Genomic DNA, 20811 nt, shown 5'->3' on the forward strand with positions numbered 1-20811 from the left:
AGAGTGGGTTGGGAGGAGGGATTGTTTTGAGAAACCGAGAATTTTTGAAATATTTTCATAAAACATCAAATTTACCTTCTGGTTTCAGTTTGTAGGTAGTCAGGAGAAATATTCTAGTTAGAAGGCAGTGGGCATCACACTTTAGGTTCTCTTTTGTATTTTAATTTGGTTGAAATTGGTGTCCTAAGACATCTGCTTGAAATGAGGTTTCCTGGATGCCCTTGCTGGATAGGGGAATAAATTGCAATCATTTAATACGAAATATCTGTTTGGAGCTTGATGTTTCTGGTTTAAACTAGACATGTTGAATAAAAATGAGGAAAAATTATTATTTTGGCTGAAGGAAATATCTTTCTTTTTAAGTAGTTTAAACAATTACATTTCTAGATTTTATTTTAAAGCTTCAGAAGATGTGTATTGTATGGAAAATGCAATTCCTGTATGTGTGTAAAGCGAAACTTCAGATATCTTGTATTTTCTTTTCATACTGTTAGTTAAAGTATAAGATGATTAGCTGAGTTAACACATTTATGTAACCATGAAGCTTGTGAAGCCTTAATTTGCATTAGTTCAGAACGCTAACACGGTGATTGATGATAGATGTTTAAACACATTGACCTGTGAACAGCAAAATTCTTACTGGTGTTTTTTTTTTATTCCAGGTAGGAGAAGACAAAGAGCACATCGTCCTCGTTCTCCAATATTGGAAGAAAAAGATATCCCACCCTTGGAGTTTCCTAAATCCTCAGAGGACTTAATGGTGCCTAGTGAGCATATAATGAATGTTATTGCCATCTATGAGGTACTAAGGAACTTTGGCACTGTTTTGCGCCTCTCTCCTTTTCGTTTTGAGGACTTCTGTGCTGCTCTGGTAAGTCAAGAGCAGTGCACACTTATGGCAGAGATGCATATAGTGCTGTTAAAGGCAGTTTTACGTGAAGAAGACACTTCAAATACTACCTTTGGACCTGCTGACCTCAAAGATAGCGTTAATTCCACTTTGTATTTCATAGATGGAATGACGTGGCCAGAGGTTCTGCGGGTATATTGTGAGAGTGACAAGGAATACCATCATGTTCTTCCTTACCAAGAGACTGAGGACTATCCTTATGGACCAGTAGAGAATAAAATCAAAGTTCTGCAGTTCTTAGTGGATCAGTTTCTTACCACAAACATTGCACGCGAGGAGTTAATGTCAGAAGGTGTTATTCAGTATGATGATCATTGTAGGGTTTGTCACAAACTTGGGGATTTGCTTTGCTGTGAGACTTGCTCGGCTGTGTACCACTTGGAGTGTGTGAAACCCCCTCTGGAGGAGGTGCCCGAAGACGAGTGGCAGTGCGAGGTCTGCGTGGCACATAAGGTGCCTGGAGTGACTGACTGTGTGGCTGAAATCCAAAAAAACAAACCGTACATCCGACACGAGCCCATCGGATACGACCGGCATCGGCGGAAATACTGGTTCCTGAACAGGAGAATCATCATGTAAGTGAACTAATCATTCTTCTGAACAATGATATTGTGTTTTTAATACATCATGGAAATTGCTGTTGCAATCTTAAAATTGTTCTTTCTTTAGATAAGGCTGTTGCTTGCCGTTTTGTAAGGAGATTACTAAAGACCATGTAAATAATCCATATTTATCCAAAATTAATATTCTTATATTCTATACATAAAAAGGACATAAAAACATTTGGGCCTCAGGCTTAATACGAATGTGCCTAAAATACATAAATGTGATGAAAATAAAGGGAATATTAATGAGAACTCCCCAGTTTCTTGTAGAAGTTACTGAAGAAAAGTTTGATTCTTCTAATGATCATGTGGTGTGTAGGACACTACTTGTGGTCTGTCACCTGCTTAAGCAGTGTTTGGCTGCCAAGTTCTGGTACTCGTTTGATGCTCTGCCTTTGAAGCTGAAACTTTCAGAGATGCCCAAAGGGATTCGCTGTTAACAGAAATGCAGAAAATGTTGCATTGAACATCCTTTAGTGCAAAGAAAGTCACCATAGCAAGGGGGGGAAGGTACTGTGTGTGTTTTACACAATTTCCTGTTATTGGTTGGTCTCAAGATGCAAATGTACCTCAAAATATTAATAGGAATCAAGCCCTTGCTAGTGAGGGCATTGTGCCCTGAATTTTACCTGAGAAGTTGAATCTGAAATTCATTTTTCACAGGAAAATGGCTAAAGATTGGTTTTCTCATGAAAGACTGTTCTTTATCTAATTGTTCTCATAATGGAGGAGAAATATTATTTAAGTGAAATCAGTGCTATTGTTAAATTAGGAGAAATAGAGATTTTAGCAGAGCTCTGAAAACACAGAAACACATTTTTCCATTCAGTGTTACAGAGAAAATAAACCACAGCTGGGCACCTTAACAGAATTTCCTACAAAGCAGGTTACAGTGAATGTGAAGATAGTAGCCAGTGTGTTTAAAAGGGACTGTGAGGTCTGCTGATGGTGTTACATCTTGCAAACAAGACACTTGTAAGGGCTCCTGGTATTCCTTTAAAATGTGGGGCTGTTTCTCTGGGGTATTGTCAGCTGATGCTTTAAGTAATAATTATCTCTGCTCTGTTTCCTGTGTTCTTCTTTCATATTCATAAGAAAAGAGTCCATGTTTGATCTTTTTTAGTTTCTTTGGGTTATAAATGTCACAGTAGTGCCAAGTAACCTTTCAAAGGATGCAGGTGGGTTTTTGTACTATTCTCTTTTTATATATATGCTCCATGTTTATTCTCAGTCATATGCTCCACAGTGTGGAGTGGATCATTCAGGTGGTTCACCAGGATATGATGGGCACCTGAAGCTGTTGATATCCCAATTATTCCAGTGCTTCATGCAGAATTTCCTACCTTTTGTTTTCAGAAAATGTATTGAAATTTTGATTTTTGCAAAATGCCTGTTGTGAAGGACATGTAACTAGGATTGGTTTTGCTCTAGTTACTTCTGCTTTAATAACTTATGATTTCCTCTGCCCTGTTTTTGTGTCTTTCTCCTCGAACTCTTGAGGAAAAGGCTGTTCTAAAGTTGGGTTTGTCTTCACTGCTCTCCTGTACTGGCAGAGATCTGGAAATTAACATTAAAAAATCCAGATCACTCAGGAGCTGATTTTGAGATTAATGGGCAGACTTTGTTTCCTTCCTGTATATAGGCAGATAGATAATTATTTTTAACCAAACTTGATCTGTGATACAATGTTTTTTCCCAGTGAAGTGGAGTATTTGATGTTCAGAAGGTTGTGATGCAGGCCATACTTCAACGTATTTCAAACTGAAATGAGTCATGCAGGTGCTTCTTGATCCTTTGAAATCTGCACATGTGAGAGTTGTTTCTTTCTAGCACATTGGTAGTAATTTTAACTGCACTTAGAAGAGACATCTTCAAAAGTTAGGTGTATTGAGTTTTTAAAAACCAGTATTTTGCATTCCCTTTAGGTGTTCTGTGGGCAAATTATAAGGGGGCAAAATTACTATATAACTTATTTCCAGGGAAATGCAACTTTAATAATTCACATAGATATTAAACTCCATGCTTTCAGTTTTTAAATTCAGTAAGCATGCTGTATCCCAACCCAACTTTTTGCATATATTTACTTACTTATTTATTTATACACATTGAACAGGATCAAACCACACCTGATATCTCGGATAACTGAAGGGTAACTTAAGGGATAACTGCCAAATGCTAAAACCTGAGATTCATGAAATTATATTATCATATCAACTTTATTAAAATGAATAGACTGTATTCCCCAATGCCATGTGATCAAATGTATCAGAGGAAACTAATAGATCTAAAAATAATCTGCACAAATACCAATTTGAAATCCTGCCCAGGAGGATTAGAGAACTGAAATCCTAAATTCTTGGTGGTTTTGTTTCTCAAAAGGGTTTTTAGGGCTTTTTACTTCTTCTCCCCACTCCTCCTTTAAATGTTGAAAATCCAGCCTCCTGCTGGTTTTCCTACCTTTTAAGGGGTTTTATAGACTTGCCTGATACTTTTATTTCCACCACTTGCCTTTTTTAAGCCCTTCGTTGTGGGTTTGTTTCCCTTTTCCATCTCTTCTGTTTTATGAAGATAAAAAAAAAAAAAAAAGTGGACACTGAAGGAGTCTCATCATGAACAAATATCAACAAGATAAAAAACAGGCCAAGAGCAAATTAATTCTTGACATTTTCGTTTCAAGCTGTTTACAAATTGAGGATGATGCCTCTGGGTCAATTGCATTTGTTTTACTTGTGAAGATTATTTCTGCAAGTTATTAACTCAGGAAATTTAGGACTTTGACTTGCATTGTCCTTGTAAACTGCTGCAGTGTTTTAACAAGTTTATCTTTATAGAAATATTGAGTTGCTTTGGATTTATCAATTATCTGTGAAAGAAGATAATAAAACACTGTTTGGCTTTCATTTTGATAGGAGAAATAAGACACACATTGTTATTCCTGAGTTGTATGGATCTTCCTCAACAGCCAAAAGCAGTTTCAGCTTTTTTTTTTCTACAAGATTTGTCATGCTGTTTATGTTCTTAGGGGGTCCTCCTGTATTTTCTCCACTTAATTAACAAGGGTTTGGGGTTTCATTTGAATAAATTGCTTTAAACAAAAAATTTCCTGAATTCTTCAGTTTCCAACTGTATCATCATGGAATTCAGGAAGTATCTGCTACCAGTAGTACTAAATATTTTGTTATCACCATACTCAAAAGTTTCGATTATCTTCTATGTTGCTTTTATCAGTCTTTAAACTTGTTTCTGCAGCCTGCCAGTGAATAGTTGCTGGCAGCCAAGGAGGCTGAAAGAGGTAGGATATAGTCATGTGATTATTTTCTCCCTCCTTGGCCTCACATATTGTGTGTGACTCAGCTGAGTCCCCTGGAGTCTCTGCAGACCTGTCCAGCACCAAGCTGGCAAATCTGTCTGGACTGTCCGAGAAAAATGTTGGGAACTGGTCCTTGAGCAGGCTTGCACCTTTCCGTCTTTTTATGACAGCCTCTCTGATTTCTTCAGAAAGTAAAAGTGGTATCCCTTTAGTAAACACAAGAAGATGTTAAGGGAAAGTTAGCTGGAATGATAAAATTGCTAATTTAAGTCTTACCTAAGTTGGCGAAAATGGATTGTATGGAATGATTCCTCTTGTGTGCTCCAAGTCTTCCCCTGGCACACATCTGAATCTTGGAAAGAAGTCTGGCCAGAGGTGAGTTTGGTGTAAGCACACAGACCAACCAGTTTGTGCCATTTCACATTCTGTCTGTGCTTTTTCAAGAGAAAGCTTTTTAATTCCTGAAATTCTCTTGTTAAGGCTGTGATAGTCTTCAGTTCAAAACAAACTTTAAGCTCAAGCCTGATATAAATAAAGTAGAAGGGTATTCAGATTCTCTTGGATAACCTCATTGTCTGTTTCTAGAATATTATCTGAGCAGTTCTTTAATGGGAAGGACTCAAATCACATGGAAGGATTAGCTTCAGGTGTCTCCTTTAGAATACTCCTGGTGGTCTGATGTCCTAGCTCTGCACACTGAGCCTTGGGGTTTACTGGCCTGTAAAACAGCAAACCTTTACTGCTGCTGAAGATATTTTCTTGAGTCATCCAGGGAAACTGAAAACAGCAGTTAATTGCTTTTCAGTCCAATGGAACCTTGCAAACCTAGAATAGAAAGGTCTGATGAGAAGGGAAAAGCCAGATGCTGCTTGGGATGTTCAGGTGACACATAGTCACCCTGGGTGCATTAGTGCAGCTGAGGCAGTCTCAGATTTGCTGAATGGGGGGGAGAAACACGAAAATAAGAAAAAGCTTGGATGATCACCTTCAAAATAGAAGCAGTGTGTACAAGCAGTGTGTCTGGCAGATGGATGCAGGCACAGCCTTTCCTCATGGAGACATGAGAATATATTGTCAGACTTGATCTCAAAAGTCTTTTCCTGCCAAAGTGACTCTGATTCTATATAAAGCGTTTATATTGTTGCATATCTAGGTCATATAAGAGAATGTATAAATGGCATTATCTCTCTAGCAAATAATCATGTAACTACAACAGAGCTACAACAGAAGGGTTCAGAATGAAAGGTTCAAGTTCCCTTTTTGGTCAGTTAAGAAATAGAGTAATAACAGCATCATATTCTACAGTCACGTTTGTCAGGAGCACAGCAGCCTTACAACTGCTGCTCTGCCGGGGTCTTGCACTTGCCATTTCCCTTGGACAGTCGCCAGGGAAAGCTCTGAAGGCATCTATTCCCTGTCCTTTTTAGTTAAGCATTTTATTTCATCCTTTTATTTCCTCTCACTGTGTAAAGCCCTATTCTTGCATTCTCGTCTCCCCTTCTATCTTGGGTTTTGTGTGTTTGCCTTTATCTTCCTCTTCCGTGGCTTTTGTTCACCACCGGTAATGAAAGTGGTGTCATTCCTATTGTTGTTGGTAAATAATTCTTGGTTTAGAGGAAACATGGTATAAACAGTAATTTTTCTTTAACATGGAAGTTTACATGCTTAGAAGATTCCATAGAGTCAAATGATTGTCAGTGTTCAGCTGTTATATTTTGATGTGTTGTACATGACAGTCTTCCTGAAGTTAGCTGTTTTCTGAGAAAACTTGTCAAACTTAACAGGTTGGTGTGGCTAAAACTAATGGAATGTTGGCAGTTTAGAGGAATAAATGGGTAAAGCTGAATTAGTTACTTTTCATGAGTAAAGGCCTTCATGACAGAGATGCAAGTTTCTCTGCAATACACCAGGTTTTGTCATCAAAACCAAAAGTCTGTTTTGTAATAATGGTTGTGACAAGTTAGTAGTTGAATTTTGTGTAATGCTGCCATTATTAACTTCACAACCACCTTGTTTCAGTAGTGTTCTGTTTGAGTTGCAAATACTTAATTGTTTCACAAATACAGGACGGGAGGCAGTAGATCAACAATGATCAAGTTGCCTTAAAGTTGTTTGTTTTCCTGAATCCCTGAAACCAATTTGGGCCATTTTTAATATAAAAGCCACGGGAAGGGAACCAGTAGAGAGGAGCCTGCAACAAACTCCATAAGGGCAGATCTCTGAGATTTGCAGTCAGCTTCCCATTGCTGTCACAGCTCTGGGTTGGGGTTCTCAGTGAGCCTGGGATGTGATGTGGAAATGAATGGACAGGCTCATGCCAGCCTGGATCTGGCTGCTGCTGCTCCACAGGATGGATCAAGCCAAACTGAAATCCAGCAGCTGCAGAACTGCTTGGAGCATCTTCCCTGTGCTCTGCAGCCTCCAGGAGAGCCTGTTGCCTGGAGTGTTGGTGGAGCTCCCTTGGCTCTGTGGCCCTGCTGAGGTGCTGTTGGCACCAGTAATTCTGGGCTCATGGGGTCCTGCAGTACTGCAGATTAAAAATGTGGAAATCCCTCGATCTTTTCAAAGGGGTTGTATTATGACTCATCCCTTACTTGTGCTCTCACAGGTGGATGCTGTAGGATGCCAATGTAAAACATTTTATGAATGTGGCATTCTATACTCTGAATTTTCTACTATATTTTTTTCCTGAATATGCTGGCAGAAACTACCCTTATGAATTCTGGATTTACAGATTATTTCAGATTTAGTAGTAAATTACTGGTTACAGAAATAGTAAATATAATGAGAATAAATCTTGTCAGATTGGACAAACCAGTTTTAAGGAGACCTCAAGCTTTCCTGAGGAAGTTGTCATGAGAACTGAGGGGATGAAGAAAGGGAGGGAAACAAGAAAGGAATATTGATATTAAACTGGGTACATATATGAGCAATGTGATGTATTTATTCACACTCAGGTATTGACATTTCATAATGTTCTGCACAAAGCAGGCTGATAGCAATTCTTATAATTCATCCAGATATTTTAAAATCAATATTTTTAAAATACTCCTACAGAGAGGAAGATTCAGAAAGTGAGAAGGATAAGAAAGTCTGGTACTACAGCACAAAGATCCAGCTGGCAGAGTTGATTGAATGCCTGGACAAGGATTACTGGGAAGCTGACCTATGCAAAACCCTGGACGAGATGCGTGAAGAAGTTCATCGGCACATGGATGTGACAGAAGACCTTACAAACAAAGCAAGGGGCAGCAACAAGTCTTTCCTTTCTGCAGCAAATGGTAGGAATATTTTGTGTAATGGGAGTAGATGCTGCACTTTGAATCAAATCTAGTTTATCTTACATCAGAAGCAGGATTTATGTCATGTTATTTGTGCTCCGTGGCTCTGTAGGTGGTTTGTTGTTTCGTGCTGACAACATGCTTTATATTGTAGATGAAATTTTGGACATTATCAGAGCAAGAAAAGGAGAAATAGTGGAAGATAAAAACACAGGAGATGATGAAGCAGAAAAGGCCAAAAGTGATGTTGATAATGACCAGACAGATGCTGAGAGAGACAAGGAAGAATCTGGAGACCAGGATAAAATTGAGGAAACACACAGTGAGCAAGATGTGGAAAAAGAGAAAACAGAAGGTAAAGAAACTGACTGTGCTTTAGCAGCTCCATTTAAATGAACCCCACATTTCTTTAAGAGCTAATGCGATACTTTCGTTGTATGATTCTCCAAGGTATTTCTGTAATAGGTGATATTTGTCATTTCCTTTGTGCTTGTATGTTGGAGTTGTTCTTAAGTAATTTCACCCATTTTCCTGCTTCTGTACAGCTGGCTCCTAGATACCCTGCCTTGAGGTATAGGTGACACTTACAGGTTGTGATCAACATGTTTGTACTAAGCCACATTACATCATTTTTAACTTCTTCCTACTCACAATTGGTTTGTTCTTTGATTCTGAGACAATACCATCTCATAGCAAAAAAAAAAAAAAAAAAAGGAAAGGAAAAAGCTCTCTGTTTTTCAGCATTATCAAACAAACAAAGCTGCTTAAGTTGCTTTCTATGGATGATGCCAAATGACATCCTAAGGCATAATAAAGAACATCCCTAAAGTTTTGTTGTGCGTTTTACTATAGAGGCAGCAGACGTTGGGGATAAAAGTAACTCTGTGACCTCAAGCACTGATGACAGCACCACAAATCCTTCTGCAGGAGAGAATAGTTGCTCTGAAGGGAAGGACGCAGTGGGGTGTCAGTCAGAAACCCTTGATAGCAACAACGTGGCAGAGAAGAAGGTGGCATCAGAGCTCCCTCTGGAACTCTCAGGTACAGAAGGCACTGTTACCAATGCCTCTGTAATTTGGGGAATCTGTTTTTCTCTCTGATTTGTCCACTAAAACCATTCCCAGCATATATCACTCATGCTGTTTGCTTGCAGTGCCATCCTTTACTGCTACGTTGTCATTATTAACATTTCAAAGTTAATTTTCTTGCAACTAGTGCTTGAAATTTGTGGTCCTCCGTGACATTAGCATTTGTTTCCATGCCTTCCAAAGACAACTATGGCTAAGCTTTTTATTTTCTATTTTCTGTGTATTTTATTTTTCCATAGTGATCTGTAATGATTGTTAGCATCCTCAAAGTTTATTTCAAATCTAATTTGCTGCTGGCTTGTTTATTATTTTAACCTCTCATTTACTGTGTAAATTACTAACATTTTCATTCATGTGAATAAACCATTGCACTGAAATGTCAAGATTAAAATTGTCATGCTGAAAATTTTAAACAGATTTCAGAATTATAAGCACAAGGGTTATTGTATTTTAGCATGTTTTGTTCTGCCATGTCAGTGACTCAAAGGTAATAATATACACTATTTAAAACGAGACAAACTTACTTTTGCTTTAGGAATAAGTGGGAGTTGATTAGATGTAACATAAACTATGAGTGTACTATTCTAGAATTACTTTATATTACATTTAGAATTATATTCTGTTGCAGGATTTACTACATAACAAATGTTGTTCTAAACAGCTGATCACCATTAAAATGATCAGGATTTTATTCTCAATTCTTAAAAATCTAAACCTGTGTGATGTGAGCATACTCGGTGTGTTATGCTTTAAAAAGGGGTAGGAAATGTTTTCTCTCCTACAGAAATAATTGTCTATGCAGTCACAGTCTGCAGCTTTTCAACTCATGAAAGTCAATGCATCCAAACCTTGTAATAAACTTTCTGAACAGGAGGACAAAGTGAAAGCTAAGATTAATCTGTAATCTGCAAGCCTACACTTTTTAAGTACAGAAAATGTCCTCTTGTACAGGACAAAAATCATATATTTTAGATACATGACCAAATATTTTTGCAAGTTCTCTTATTTTTTGTTCCCTTTTAAAGTTAAAATAACTGTGTAGAGGTTTAATGGAAAATATACATATCCCATAATTTTGTTTCAGACACCTTTATGGGTTTGTATTTTATTTTAAAGATTCACTTACATATTTATCGTTATTTATTATACTTTCACAAGTACTTTTCTCCTTCCAAAGCTCTTACGGGAGTTGCATATTTACAGACTCTTTTTTTTGTAGGAAAGTGTGTGTGGAGAAGGTTTTTGCTCATGTCTAATTCACTATGTTCAGTGATGTTTCTATTTTTACTTTGAGATTTCAGTTTGGTACTCTCAGAGGGAAGGAGAGATACTGAACCAGGCTTGGTGAGGCAGTTATCCCCAAAAGAAAGGAGAAATATGAGTGAAATGCAGAGGTAGATGAGAATGTCACCATCCTTGTTAAATGCAATTTGGATATTAATCTTTATTAAGAGTCTGGTTTGGGTGCTTCCACTCTCTTCCAAGCAGCAGCCATGGAAACAGGTCCATTTTACCTCATAGTAAAAAGGGAAATGGATCAAACAGTGGCAGTCACCCATTTGGCACAGTCAGAAGTCAAGGTGCATTCACTTTAGGGGCCCTCTAAGAATTCCAGAATATTTACCTGATCCATCTTTCTGCTAGGAGTGAACATTTCACAAAAACCAGGTTTTGTTCTGTCACTCTTCTTAGCAACATCAGAATCCCTGATGCTTTGGAAGAATTCTAGAAACAGGCAGATCTTGTAGATTTTAAACAGCTGAACTGTCTCCCTGGCACTAAGCCCAGAAGACGTTGCTGGGTTTGCTGTTTTGAGGGATTGGGGCTTGTTCCTACTGGGAGAGTGGAAAGATTTATTTTGAGGTAGCTGCAATTCAGTGATACTTAGTCAAAAATTCCTACTGGGACAGCACAACAGGTGAGGTGACAACACAGTCCAGAGCTGTCAAGACACAGTAACTAGGACAGCTGAGGACCAGGAACCCATTTGAAGCCACACGAAGACTAATCAGATCAGAAAGGGGCTGATATTTAGAGTAGTGTCGAAGAAACAGAAATCTGTGGGATTTCTGAGAATTAAGGTGCTGAGGAAGAGACAATCAAAGACTCAGTGGAAAACAATGGAAACTGAAAGATGTGTGCTCTGAGGAACAGCTAAAGCACAAGAAAATTAAAGGAGAGAAAATCAGATGCTTCAGGAAGACCAAATTTTATGAATTCTAAATGTAAAACCATCTCAGGGCTGTTTGTGTGTGCATCTATAGAAAAAAGTTGTCTTGGATGGAATACAAATTTATTTTAAATACAGGTACAAATTTCAGTTCTTCAGAGATGTAGAAGTTGAAACTGCTTGAAACAGAACAAAAAATACTTTCATGGGTACAGTGCTCTAAAGGGAATTAATATTTTCTATGTGTTTCCTTCAGTCCAGGAAAACATGTTCATCTGTAATTTTTTGATGAAAACTTTAAAAAGTTGCATTGATCCAATTCAAAAGAAAAAACTAAAACTGAAGTTGTTCTTTTGTAGAAGAAACTGGTCAGATGATCCCCAGCAGTGGTTCTGCTGCACCTCCACAGGCAGATGTTGAGAACAGCAGTGGCAGTGAGCACAACGACTCCATTAAGACTCTTGATGATGCTGAAAATGCAGAGGGAGGATCCCAGGCTTCAGAGGATATAGGTAATAATACTAATGATGATGATAATTATAATAAGGATATCTCCAACTTTCATTTTATGCATCCTTTCACTGAACTTTCTAATTCTTTTTATAACTTCAGCACATCAATAGGAAACTTCCAATTCTTATTTTAAAAAACTTTTTTATTCCTGGGCAGGAGAGAAATCCAATGGTGACAGAAGTGATTCTCCAGGTGCAGGGAAAGGCACGCCAGGCTCGACACGGATGCTCACCAGATTGAGAAATCCAGACAGCAAACTGAGCCAGATGAAAAGCCAGCAGGTTGCTGCTGCAGCAAATGAAGCAAATAAGTTATATAAAGAAACCAGAGAGGTTTGTGCACATCTTGGGAAACTCAAAGAACTACAAAAAATGTTCTGGAAAAATGATGATTTCTTTAAAGAATACTAGATTTTATTGAAAAGTTAAAAAAGTGATTTTTTCAGTCAATGGAGGTCCTTTAAAAAAAAAAAGGCAATAATAATAAATTAGCAAATAGTGAAGTTGTAATATCACAGGAAGCTTTTTTTCCCCACTGTGCTTTGTCTCTTGGGTGCTCAATACAGAGTGATGACAATGGCCCAGTGCACTGGTGTAGTTGTTTTGTGTGACTGGGTTGTTTGTTGTTTTGGTTCTGGTTTTTATAAGTCGCCCAATTTATCCAGGAAGGAAATGCCCAACTGCTGTGACTTTTTTTGCAATTAATTGTCTACATATTGTTTGGTATATTAATTTTATTTTTGTTAATCGATTTTTCATGTAAGTTATCACTTAGTGAATTTATTGACAAACAAATTAGTCCAGTGATGTTATCTATACCATGTTTTCAAAGTCCAGGATACTTGTTTGCATGTCTGAATTCTGTGATGTATCAAGGAGGGTGTTCACAGAGAGCTTACCTGAGTTAGTGAAGCTGCTTTCCCAAAGCTCTCTCCCTCCATAGGTACAATTAGAGCAGCAAAACAGGTTCCTGTTTGGTCTGAGGAGCCTAGATGGTGATTTTTTAATGTTAAAGTTGATCTGGGAATATCCTAACTCTGCAGACAGGCAGTGATGAAGTACATATATTGGTGTACAGAACAAACCATTATTTGGTTCTGTCTTTTATAGATAGACATTTGAAGCCTAAATCATAAGTAAGTAAATAGTTATTTTACAGATTCAGTGAAAAGTTTCCAATATTTCTTTCATAAGGTTCTAGTGGTCAACTCTCAAGGCGAAATCTCCCGAGTGAGCACCAAGAAGGATGTTGTGATTAGAGGAAATATGAACAACTATTTCAAGCTGGGGCAGGAGGGGAAGTACCGTGTTTATCACAATCAATATGCCACCAATTCCTTCGCTCTGAACAAGCACCAGCACAGGGAGGACCACGACAAGAGGCGACACCTCTCACACAAATTCTGCCTGACTCCAGCTGGAGAGTTCAAGTGGAACGGGTCTGTGCATGGCTCCAAAGTTCTCACCATATCCACCCTGAGGCTGACCATTATTCAGCTAGAAAACAATATCCCAGCATCCTTCCTTCACCCTAATTGGGCTTCCCACAGGTAAATGAATAAATGGAAATGCATATTCTCCTTGTTTTACTTGTGGTTTTGCTAGCACTGTTAATAAACAATAGTTTTTGTTTTTTCAAATCTGTGATTTCCAAGCACTGTGCTTCACTATAATCAAACATCATGTGTGTTTATGATGGAGGCTAAAAAGGGTTGTACATTTGAGTAAAGTATTACTACAGGAGTTTTTATCCTACCATTAAATCTTCTTAAAATGGCAAGCTATATTAGTGCATGTATATGTTTCAGATCCTTCTCTTTTTTCCAATTTAGGTCTAACTGGATTAAGGCTGTTCAGATGTGCAGCAAACCCAGAGAATTTGCACTAGCACTGGCTATATTGGAGTGTGCAATCAAACCAGTTGTCATGCTGCCCATCTGGCGGGAATCCTTGGGGCATACGAGGTAAAATTATTAAATATTAAAATACTGTTGAATATGAGAATTTTACTTTGTTTTGCAATTGCTAGTTCCTCTAAGCCTGTAAGAATTATGTTTAAATTGAGATAGTCATTCAGCACTTGAAGTGTATTTTCTCAAACAGAAATAGTGAAAAACTATGACAATATTTTATCGTGCCATTGCTCCTGCATTTGTTTTATCTGAGCCACTGTTCAAAGCTGCTAAAACTCTGGGAGAGTTGAAGAGCAAATTTCAACACTCTTTACAGTTCAGTGGAGTCTGAATTTTGTCTCTCATTTTGTCATAGGAGCAGAAAATAGATGTGTCTGGTGTTAGACACAATTGCATCCAGCTGTGTTTACCTCACTGAAATAGCAAAAAAAGTGATGTTCCTGTTACAAGTAATACCTAAAACCTGATAGTGGGTGTTCCTCTTAACTTCAAATATTTAAATTTATTCAAGGGGTATTATGTGCTGTAGATTTTTTATATTTGCTTACAAGATCCTGTGTTTAAATTCACTTAAATCTGTATGGATTAGATTACGCAGAATGACAGCAATAGAAAGAGAAGAAAAGGAGAAAGTGAAAAAAAAAGAGAGAAAACAAGAAGAAGAAGAAACAATGCAGCAAGCTACATGGGTGAAATACACATTTCCTGTCAAACACCAGGTGAGGATTTCTTCTGTGGGAAGAATGAAGAAAATACAGATACTGTTGACTTCTGACTCTTTTTCTGTTTTCATTTAAACTTAGGGTGTTCATGTCCTTGTGCTACTCCTACGTGGAAGTAGGAGCCATGGCCATGTATTCAAGCACATTATCTTTGTGTGAACTGAAATTGATCTGTGTCATGCTCTTATTGACACTACCTGAGTGACAGATACTGGTCTGCCAATGCAGCCTTTCCTAATGGAAGGTTCTAGGGGATTATTGGAATCTTGTCTGTGTGTCTGTCCCTTTCCCACTCCCTCTCCCCAAAAAACCCAGCCTTTGGAAAGTTGTATAATATGATGGGAACTACTGTAGAAACCTCTCTATGTTCTCTTACAGTAGATATTACTTTTGTTGAAGTAGTTCTTTGCTCTACACTTGTTGTAACGAGCATACAGGTTGAGTCGAAAACCTCATGTAATATTTCAGCTTTTAGGTAAATAGATTTTCACAATTACATTAAATAAATGATGCTTTTAGATGTTACTATGATAGATCAGTATAATTATCAGCAGATATATCTTCAATTGTAGTGCATTATTTCACAAATATACTTCAACTCGCTTGCAAAAGTGTGTAAAAATGTGGTTTTTTAAAAATTATCTTTGAGTTTTTAAATGTAAACACTAATAATGCAGCAAATAGCATAATTAATATTACTTTTTAAAAAACATTTGCAGGTTTGGAAGCAAAAAGGAGAGGAATATAGAGTAACAGGATATGGTGGCTGGAGCTGGATTAGTAAAACCCATGTCCACAGGTTTATGCCCAAACTACCAGGAAACACCAATGCAAATTACAGAAAATTGTTATCAAGTAAGTGTCTGCATTGCTTGCATTTTTTTAAATTGCAGATAATTTGTGTGTGATATTTCTTAAGGAGACTTTAGGAGTAATGTTCCAGCAGTGCTTTTGTGGATATCTGGTAATCTTGGTCAGTATAACTTGTTCAGTTGTTACAGATGTTTTGTAGCTAGATTAAATTGTTTCAATTATTTTGTGTGTAATACTTGGCATCATTGTTGAGCCTTGTTAAATTAAAGGTAGATGGAAGTTATGTAGAGCATCAAAACCAAAAAATAACATCTTAAATATTGAGGGGTTGTATATATCTATTCAGTAGTGCACTGTTTAATCTATGTAGTTACCACTGGATGCTTAATTCTCTTTCTGAATTTTGCTAATGATGTGCAAATGATTTGAGAGGTAAACTAATGTACATTCAAATGTGGCAGAGTACAAAAAAATACCCTGGATAATTGAAATAATTTAATTTGTTAATAGCAAAGAGCGAAGATGAAAAATGCACCTTGGATAAACGAAAAGGTCCAACTAAGGTAAAAACAGAGAAAGACAAAGGAAAGGATTCTCGAGATCTGCAAGCAAAAGACAAAGCAGATGTTTCAGAAACCTTGGAGAAAGTACAAGTAAAAGAAGAAAAGTTGCATGAAGACAAATTAGAAGTTGACACAATTTCTGAAAACTTAGATCATGCAAAAGACACAGGTGATAAGCTTTTGTTATTGTGAAACTTGTGTTATAGCATGAAAAGCATAGAATCTCAGAAATAACTAGTGAAAATCTGTGTAACAGATTTTGTCAAGACATCTAAAATGTCTTAAATGATTGCCTGTTACCCATTGTAGTAGTGTCTGAAGCTTTTGTTCCTTTTCAAATTGAAATTTATTAATATGCTAAAAGGTCCATTTATTTCTTAGTACTTAATGTAAAAATATAATTTGTATTCATTGTTGTGGAGCTCACTGACTCAGTTACTTCTTCTTCACAGTGGAAAAAGACATCGATGGTGAAAATGATAAAGTCATCAAAGAAGAACCTATGGATGTGGATGATGTGAAAATTGAATCCTCCACAAAAGATGAAGAAAGTCATTGTAAACGGGATATAATCAATGTCAGTGAGGGATTTCATTTAAGGACTTGCTACAAAAGGAAAGTAAAATCATCAAAATTAGATGGACTCCTGGAGCGGCGAATCAAACAGTTTACACTGGAAGAAAAACAGCGTCTAGAAAAGATTAAGCTGGAGGCTGGTGCTAAAATTGGGGGCATTCGATCTGTGAGCCCCCAGAAAAACACAGATGAGCTACAAATGAGGAAAGGAAAAGAAGGAATCCAGTTTGACTCTTCTTCCCAAGATCAAAGCTGCATTTCAGACAAGACCCAAGCTGAAGACATGGCACAAGACTGTTTGCCCATCAGCAGCATGTCCTCTACCAAAACTGGGGATGAAGATGAAAATTCCTTGCCTGTGTCAAACAAAATCTCAAAAGAGGGGCAGCTGCTGGATGAAGACTCCCCTCAGTCATCTGAAGGAGACAGCTCTATTCAGAATGATGGCAGAGAAAACAACCCCAAACCTTCGACTGCTGATGAGTGTCAAGGACAAGAGGCTCTTGGAGAGTCTGAGAGCTCTGCAGTGGATGGTTTGAAACAAACCAGTCCAGGAGGCAGAATCAAATGGGATGTTTCAGAAACAAATGAAAAACCCTTGAAACAAAAGCTACCTATTAACAGAGTGTCTCAGCGAGAACTTGAAAACTTAGGGCCAGTGGTACCTGAAAGCAGCTGTAGAAGAGATGCTGTGGCCACTCTTGAAAAACCAGACTCAGAAGGGAATTCTGAACAGCAAAGCAAAGATCCAGAAAACAATTGTGTGATAAAAAGCCATATGGAAACCATGTCCTCTCAAGAAAGTGAAATGGAGGAAGAAATTGCTCCTGTAAAGACTGAAAGTAAATCTGAAAAGATGGTATTTCACCAAAAATCAGTTAATAAAGATCCAGAATCATTTAAAACAGGGCTGATTACTGAAAGAAACCTTGAAAGTCAAACTCTGGGCCATATGGATGGGGAAGATGATAATGAGGATTTACTGAGCTCTAAACTAACAGAGGCCAATGGTCAAAAGAAAGGTCAGGAGCTGAAAGTGGAGACAGGTACTATGAACAAATATCTTGATCAGACAAATGTAAATACTGTTACTGACAAAAAGAATAATAAAGATGAAGAAACTGAGGCAGAAAAAGAAAAATCATCGTTTCAAATGAATGGAAAAGACAATGACATTAAAGCATTACCAAATGATGACTGCTTAGTGAAAAATACCTGTGAAGCTAAGGCAGGAGGTGATGTTGAACCAAAAGTTAATAACATTAATAAATCCTTTCCAGAACATGAAATAAAACCATTGACTTTTAAGGAATCTTCAATAAAACCATTCATGAATGGTGACATCATGGGGGAGGACACAAAGGATAAAAAGAATGTGGACTCAAAGTCACGTCTGCAGAGTTCACCTGAGTCTGGAGAGAGTCTCCAGCCACCAGATGAAGTTCCCAAGTATGTACAGAAAACTGAAGAAAACCAGCTTTCTCCTGAGAGATCTGCCAGTGCTGCCTCTGCTTCCCCATCAACACAGCCTGTCTGTAAAGAAAATAACCTGAACAGTGAAACAGAATCTATGGAAACTGAAGCAACTGAGGAGAAGAAAGTTGCTCCATCGCCTGTAACTTCGTGTGAGGAATCCAGCTTGAGTGGTCACTTTGCTGACCGGAATGGGATACAGGCATATAAAATGGAAAATATTAATGGAGAAAGTAAAATAAAAACTGTTATTACTGAGGTGACTACCACAACCTCAACTGTGTCCACGGAGTCCAAGACGGTGTTTAAAGTCACAGAGACTGGAGCTATCAGCAATGAGAAAACCACAGTTGTTTCCTCTACAGAAAACTGTGCCATCTCCACTGTCACCACCACCACCACTGTGACAAAGCTCACTGCTCCAGCCACAGACAGCAACTCTGATGTCATCTCTGTCCAGGAGCACAGTAAAACCGTGGTTACAACAACAGTCACCGATTCACTCACCACCCCAGAAGGCACTTTGGTGACTTCCATGACTGTCAGCAAAGAATATTCCACAAAAGACAAAGTGAAGTTAATGAAATTTACAAGACCCAAGAAAACTCGTTCTGGAACTGCCTTGCCATCTTATAGGAAATTTGTTACCAAAAGCAGTAAAAAAAGCATATTTGTTTTACCCAATGATGACTTAAAAAAGCTGGCCAGGAGAGGAGGGATCAGAGAAGTTCCTTATTTCAATTACAATGCAAAGCCTGCCTTGGATATCTGGCCATATCCATCCCCAAGACCAACTTTTGGGATCACTTGGAGGTACGTACTTTATTTTTTTGAGACAAAGTCTAGGATGTGATGAAATTAATTGATTTGTAAAATAAAAGTGATACACGTGTGTTTTCCAAATATGCAAATTTTGCTATTGATTATTCAGTTTTCTATCTTGTTCAGTACAAGTAGAATGGAAAACCTTTGTTCTGTTGGTTTGGTTGGGTATTTTAAACTTATTTTAAAGCATAATTTATATTTTGTCATTAGGTACCGACTCCAAACAGTCAAATCATTGGCTGGAGTGAGCCTGATGTTGAGGTTATTATGGGCATGTCTCAAGTGGGATGATATGGCAGCAAAAGCTCCACCTGGGGCAGGAACCACAAGGACAGGTATTGTAATTTTAAATTCATGGTTTTCTTTGCAAAAGCTTTTGCTGTAAATTCTGCGTATTACACTCCCTCAAAACATTTCTCTAAATGCTTGCTGTCAGCTGGGGCATTTGAATTTTGTTTGCTTTTTCTTTGCCTTTCATATTGGGTTGATTGGGGATTTAGCTTTATTTGTTTCTGTTATTAATGTACTGGGACTAATTTGTTGCAGAAACAACTGAAACTGAAATTACAACAACAGAAATAATCAAGCGGAGAGATGTTGGTCCGTATGGGATCCGGTCAGAGTACTGTATAAGAAAAATCATTTGTCCCATTGGTGTACCAGAGGCTCCAAAAGGTTGGTCAGTTTGTTTGCTTGTTTAGACATTTTCCCCTTCTTCCACCCTTGTAATCTAGAGAATTTAAGGTAACTGGATCTTTATGCTAATTCAGCCCATCAAGGGAGCAAATGCAGCTTGCCATGAACTATTAATTTACCTACAGGAAACAAATGCTTCATTTAACAAATGGACATGATTTATCTGGAGCTGAAAGGCCTCTCTGTTTATAAAATGGGACTGAAAACATCACTAAATCTTGGTTTACACTTCAATGTCGTTTTACAGTATAGTTTAATATCTGTGTTTTGCCTGTTCTCTAAAGAAACTCCAACACCCCAGAGGAAGGGACTGCGATCAAGTGCCCTCAGGCCAAAAAGGCCAGAAACACCCAAGCAAACAGGCCCTGTTATAATGGAAACTTGGGTAGCAGAGGAGGAGTTGGAACTGTGGGAGATCAGGGCATTTGCTGAAAGGTAAAATGAGCTTTTAAAGAAAGTAATCTTCATTTGTGTGATTGTTAAATCAGAGTTCCCCTAGACAACACAGACCTGATCACTGTGATCACTAGAAACATACCTGTGTTGTATTTTTACTGGGCCTTTTAATACTGATAGTCAAGCTTAAAGTTACAAAGCTAAACTATTTGCTGGTACCAAAACTAAGGTATTTCATATTTGTTAGAACTAATATTACATTACTTTTTCCATGCTTGTGAACTAATCACTGTTAAATGCTAAAAGGTTATTACTGTAATGCGTGGAAAGGCTGGAGGCTGCTTTTGGCATGACTTTGTACAGTATTTGTTAAATACTTCTATAATGACTGTGTGCAAGTAAATTGAGCCTGAGAATACTCAAGTCATAAGATGCATATTTTCAGTATCATGTGTTTACAGTTGGAACAACAGTTTTGAGTCTCTTGGAAAGAATAATTTTAAATGTATGTTATTAGTTGGGTTCCTTGCAGTCTCAGATGCAATTATAAATTCCAGTTTTGATTAATAGTTTCCTGTAAGGTGTTGCAGTATTTTGGCATCAGGATATTTCAGGGGTGTTGCATGCAACTTCAATAGTTTATTTCAAAATATTTTTCAAGTCATGAAAGTCAGTGATCTTCTGCCTCAATGGTTGCTCTTATGGATAAAACTGGATAAAACAAAATGCATTTTGATGGTTGGATTTTCTGTGGTGGTGTAACTTACTTTTGGTTGTGTCTTTGGCAGGGTGGAGAAGGAAAAGGCACAGGCAGTTGAACAACAGGCTAAGGTTAGTGAACAGAAGAAGGCAGAGGAGTTCAAGGCCCAATTGGAGGCTCAGCTAAAACACCAACGTTTGGCTGCCCAGCAGGTGGGGAGCTGTTGGTCGTCCCAGCAGTCAGCAACTGCACTGCTCA

General features: G+C 37.9%; 1 protein-coding gene across 15 annotated transcripts in view; it reads left to right on the forward strand.

Moving 5' to 3' along the window:
- Positions 1-20811, forward strand: part of BPTF (bromodomain PHD finger transcription factor) — a 52593-nt gene that overhangs the window by 11600 nt on the left and 20182 nt on the right. For 9 of the 15 annotated variants that reach the window (XM_056505706.1, XM_056505713.1, XM_056505718.1 and 6 more), the window contains exons 2-17: positions 663-1485; positions 7883-8106; positions 8261-8461; positions 8959-9147; positions 11724-11876; positions 12034-12209; positions 13071-13426; positions 13709-13840; positions 14379-14508; positions 15231-15366; positions 15835-16056; positions 16340-18749; positions 18972-19096; positions 19308-19436; positions 19742-19892; positions 20642-20765. In XM_056505706.1, coding sequence (XP_056361681.1) covers positions 663-1485; positions 7883-8106; positions 8261-8461; positions 8959-9147; positions 11724-11876; positions 12034-12209; positions 13071-13426; positions 13709-13840; positions 14379-14508; positions 15231-15366; positions 15835-16056; positions 16340-18749; positions 18972-19096; positions 19308-19436; positions 19742-19892; positions 20642-20765 — 5681 coding nt within the window. The remainder of the gene's footprint in view (positions 1-662; positions 1486-7882; positions 8107-8260; positions 8462-8958; positions 9148-11723; positions 11877-12033; positions 12210-13070; positions 13427-13708; positions 13841-14378; positions 14509-15230; positions 15367-15834; positions 16057-16339; positions 18750-18971; positions 19097-19307; positions 19437-19741; positions 19893-20641; positions 20766-20811) is intronic. The other 6 variants (XM_056505711.1, XM_056505716.1, XM_056505717.1 and 3 more) reach the window with 3 other exon arrangements.

The sequence above is a fragment of the Oenanthe melanoleuca genome, chromosome 18, assembly GCF_029582105.1.
Source record: "Oenanthe melanoleuca isolate GR-GAL-2019-014 chromosome 18, OMel1.0, whole genome shotgun sequence".
NCBI lineage: Eukaryota > Metazoa > Chordata > Aves > Passeriformes > Muscicapidae > Oenanthe > Oenanthe melanoleuca.